Genomic DNA, 4399 nt, shown 5'->3' on the forward strand with positions numbered 1-4399 from the left:
TCATCTTGCCTTGCAAATACATTCCCAAGCTCATTTCCCTGCACACACACTACTTCAAATGCTACAGCTAACAAACCATCACAACCATGATGGTCTTGTTCTACCAATGTTTCCAGAACAAACTAATCATAAAAGCAAGCACCCATGTCTCTCTTAGATAAATGTAGATATTGGCATGTCAGTTATATAGTTATATAGCTCAGAGATACTTTTGGACATTGATGTGCCCCGATTATAATTTTTTCTTCCAGGGCTAAGGTTTGAATCAAGAGCTTCATACTTGCTAGGCAAGTGGTGTACCATGCATCTTCAACCTCCCCATTTATTCTTCAAACTTTCTATTTGGGATTTCCTTTGTGTGCAATTCTCTCCTCTATTGTTCTAAACAAGGGACTGGTCCTTTGCCTGTAAATGAGAAGCTATATCAAACTCAATGTAAAACTTTGTGGGCTTCTGTGAGACAGCATGCTGAACAATGTCACAGTGGACAAAGCACCACTACACTGTGACTAGGGAAACTTGATCAGGTCCTGGCTACTTTCAGAGCATGAGGGAAAAAAAAGTTCCTGCTCCACTCTACTCTGGATTTTCTTTGAAAACGCAAGGAGTGTGTGATAAATTCAGGAAGGTTGATAAATATTTGCTGAGGCTTATGACAGGAAAACATTGCGTCCTTGCACTAAATCCCTGGGAACATTACCAATGTCCCCAACTGAGCATAGGGGAGGAAGTTGGCATTTAGAGATAATAAAAAAGGGAGGGCAGTGTCTTTTGTAGCTTCAGCCACATCAGTGGTACACCCAGCTAAAGAAGATATAAATGAGCAACTCTGCTCAGTGCTCAGGGAAGGCCCCTTCTTGACAAGATGGAGTCCTCGGTCTTCATCCTTTTCCTGCTCCTCATTCTGGAAAGACAGGCAGCTGTGGTTGGATTCTATGGTGAGTACAGGGATGGTGGCTAGAGGGAAAGTAACTCAGGTAGAGTGTCCTTAAGGGTGCTGTGGGAGTAAGCAGATCCTCCATAGGGCGATCTTTTTGGTGAAACTTAATTCTTCTCTACCCAAACCAAAATCCCTTGTGGGAACATCTGCAGTTTTATGAGGAAATTTTTGGAATAAGACTTGGAAGGAACTATGCAGATAATATAACAAACATTCTTATTATGAATTACTAGGTGAAACAAAAGGCGGCAGCTTCATAAAAGGTGGCGGCTTCACGAAAGGCGGCGGCTTCACGAAAGGTGGCGGCTTCACGAGCAGTTCGTCAGAATTTATAAAAGGTCATGTCAATTACGGGCTCAAAGGAGGAAGTGATGATGCAGCTGAAGAAAGTGTTTTCATGCAAACAAAACATCAAGTATATGAGCAGGGGAATGACATGTCACAGGCACGTCATTCACAAGAACATGCAGGTGTAAAGGGGGCTGCACTTTGTCGCAAAGGACAAATGTCCCAACTAAAATCCCAAGAATCCCAAGTAAAATCCTTTGGACAAGTGAAATCCCATGAATCTCAACTGAAATCATCCTACGGCCAACTAAAATCCCAAAGTGCCCAAGTAAAGTCCTATGGACAAGTGAAATCCTATGGACAAGTGAAATCCCATGAATCTCAGCTGAAATCATCCTACGGCCAACTAAAATCCCAAAGTGCCCAAGTAAAATCCTATGGTCAGTTAAAATCCCAAAATGCCCAACTGAAATCCTATGGTCAGTTAAAATCCCAAGATGCCCAACTGAAATCCTATGGTCAGTTAAAATCCCAAGATGCCCAACTAAAATCCTTTGGCCAACGAAAATCCTATGGTGAAGGAGGTCAAGTAAAATCCTATGGTCAGCTAAAATCCCAAAGTGCCCAACTAAAATCCTATGGTCAGCTAAAATCCCAAGATGCCCAACTAAAATCCTATGGTCAGCTAAAATCCCAAGATGCCCAACTAAAATCCTATGGTCAGCTAAAATCCCAAGATGCCCAACTAAAATCCTATGGTCAGCTAAAATCCCAAAGTGCCCAACTAAAATCCTATGGTCAGCTAAAATCCCAAGATGCCCAACTAAAATCCTATGGTCAGCTAAAATCCCAAGATGCCCAACTAAAATCCTATGGTCAGCTAAAATCCCAAGATGCCCAACTAAAATCCTATGGTCAGCTAAAATCCCAAGATGCCCAACTAAAATCCTATGGTCAGCTAAAATCCCAAGATGCCCAACTAAAATCCTATGGTCAGCTAAAATCCCAAGATGCCCAACTAAAATCCTATGGTCAGCTAAAATCCCAAGATGCCCAACTAAAATCCTATGGTCAGCTAAAATCCCAAGATGCCCAACTAAAATCTCTAAAGGGATTTTCTCAACAAACTCAGCATAAAGGATTTGCTATGAATGAAGAAGTATCACAAGTGCGTAAACAATTTGATGAAGATGAAGACCAGTCTGTACAGCAAAAATCTAGCCAACAGGCAAAAACAGAGGAAGACTTATCCCAGTTTGGACAACAACGCCAATTTGGACAAGAACGCACACAATCCTATAAGGGATATCTTGAACAATACAAAAAGAAATCACAAGACCACTATCAACAAAGAAGAGATTTTAATCAAGATAATTATTTTACAAAGGGAGGGGCAGACCTATATCAAGCTCAGCTTAAAGGATAATATAGTCATCAACCAACTAAAGACCAAGATCAATGTCAAGGTATGTTTCTACCAAATAGGAGAGATATTTATGCCAATATTTACATATAGTATATAAGGAAGCCCTGGGTTCATTATGGGGTTGATAACCATTTCGTCTCATCAGTTAACAACAGATCCTCCTACATTAAGGGAGTAGTTTTTAGTGGTTTTTCAAACATAGAGTTTATATTATTCAATATGTACTGCATATGCAACCATATTTAACATTTTATGTTGTAACCTAATTTTTTCTACACTTTGACTTTATAAAGAATGGTTTCTTGATTATACTAATATAGTGTATTATTGCAGGTGATCATTCTCCACACCAATGAGTGTTCTTGAGTCCCTGTTACCTTCATTTTCTATTAGAAACCATGTGGGGGTTAACGATTTCTATCAGATGGAAGATATGATTGCAAAGATGTCTGTTTGGGGCAGACACTATCTTCAATTATGTGCCCAATGATGAGCCTGTTAAAGTCCAGGGGACAGTCCCAGGCTTATGATCATGTTAGTGACCCTGGTTAAACTCAGGTGATCATTTAAAAAAAAAGACATACTTGTGAAAAGAGGACTTACAGGGAGGAGCAGGGGTAATTGGGATGAGTGGAAGATAGGAGAGTGGGGTTGGCAGTAATTAGAATACACAATATATGTGTATGAGATTCTCAAAGAACACAATTAGTGAAAGGTTGTTTCGTTCAGAGGTGAACACAATGCAGTAAGTATCCACAGGTTGCTGCTGGACATTGGCAACATTGGAAGAGACAATGTTCACTGCTTTGTTTGCATTAAGTGTGCATTAAGGGAGAGCACCAACAACCACTTGGATTAGTGACTGAGCACCCTAATCTGTAGAAGCAGGCTCCAGTAGACTTGAAAGAGGCAGTTCATCTATACCTCAACTTCTGACTGCCCTTATTTACCTCTTCTCTTCCCAGGAATCACTTCACCAGAGCCAAGTCTATGTTACCTTCCAGATGCTGCCTGCAATGGGGTCCCAGATATCTGGTTCATGGGCAACCCTCTACTCACAATTGCTTTTCTGTAGGACTTCTAACCCCGGAGCTTCCTCAAACACTTGCTTTCCAATAAAAATGTAACTTTCTGCATCACTTGCTTTTGTTTACTGCGATCTGATTCCTACCAGTGTCTGGGTTTGGGGACACTCCTGATGGGAAGTTCCAAAAGGAAGAGACATCAGTGTAGTGTTTGGGCAAATAATAACGAAATCCGCATTTGTAGATGTCTGGGTTACAAAAAAAGGTGCTAGAACTGTGACAATCACCCTGTGAGCCACCTCAAGTCAACTTTAACATCCATTACAACTCTTTTTCTAGTGAGTCTTCAGAAACTGACAACCAGAATTAAAAGTTCACTGGCCCAAGGAGGTTGGTTTCCAGTTCCAACTCTGCCATAGAAACATAGATTTTTTTTTTCAGGCTGAAGATAGCTCAGCCATTAAAGGCTAGGCTGATCTTTCTCTCTCTCTCTCTCTCACATACACACACACATACACACACACATATATACACATATATATATATATATATATGTATATATATATATTCAATTGTTTTCCTCTCTGAGAATAGCCCACCATTTATATATGGGAAAGTTTCCTCCAACTGTTTGTAACTTTGTGAAATCAAGTAAGGCTTTGACACTTATATGGTCCCACAGCCAGGAACTGGACTGTAAGGTTATTTATCAATACATTT

At 40.4% G+C, this 4399-nt stretch overlaps 1 protein-coding gene across 1 annotated transcript; it reads left to right on the forward strand.

The window, feature by feature from the left end:
- The first annotated feature begins 843 nt into the window (after positions 1–843).
- LOC127225260 (seminal vesicle secretory protein 2) lies at positions 844–3790 on the forward strand. The gene is made up of 3 exons (XM_051188636.1): positions 844–938; positions 1222–2694; positions 3620–3790. Exons 1-2 carry the CDS (start codon positions 866–868, stop codon positions 2652–2654), a joined length of 1506 nt encoding a protein of 501 aa, XP_051044593.1. The 5' UTR covers positions 844–865; the 3' UTR covers positions 2655–2694; positions 3620–3790.
- Positions 3791–4399: the final 609 nt, after the last annotated feature.

Source organism: Phodopus roborovskii, unplaced genomic scaffold, assembly GCF_943737965.1.
Source record: "Phodopus roborovskii unplaced genomic scaffold, PHOROB, whole genome shotgun sequence".
In the NCBI taxonomy this organism is placed as follows: Eukaryota; Metazoa; Chordata; class Mammalia; order Rodentia; family Cricetidae; genus Phodopus; species Phodopus roborovskii.

Excerpts from the sequence above, each read along its gene's own strand:
- LOC127225260 (XM_051188636.1), top strand. The coding sequence starts at position 866 with ATGGAGTCCTCGGTCTTCATCCTTTTCCTGCTCCTCATTCTGGAAAGA. Across the intron at positions 939-1,221 it reads AGCTGTGGTTGGATTCTATG|GCGGCGGCTTCACGAAAGGT; the intron begins GTGAGTACAGGG and ends GCTTCACGAAAG.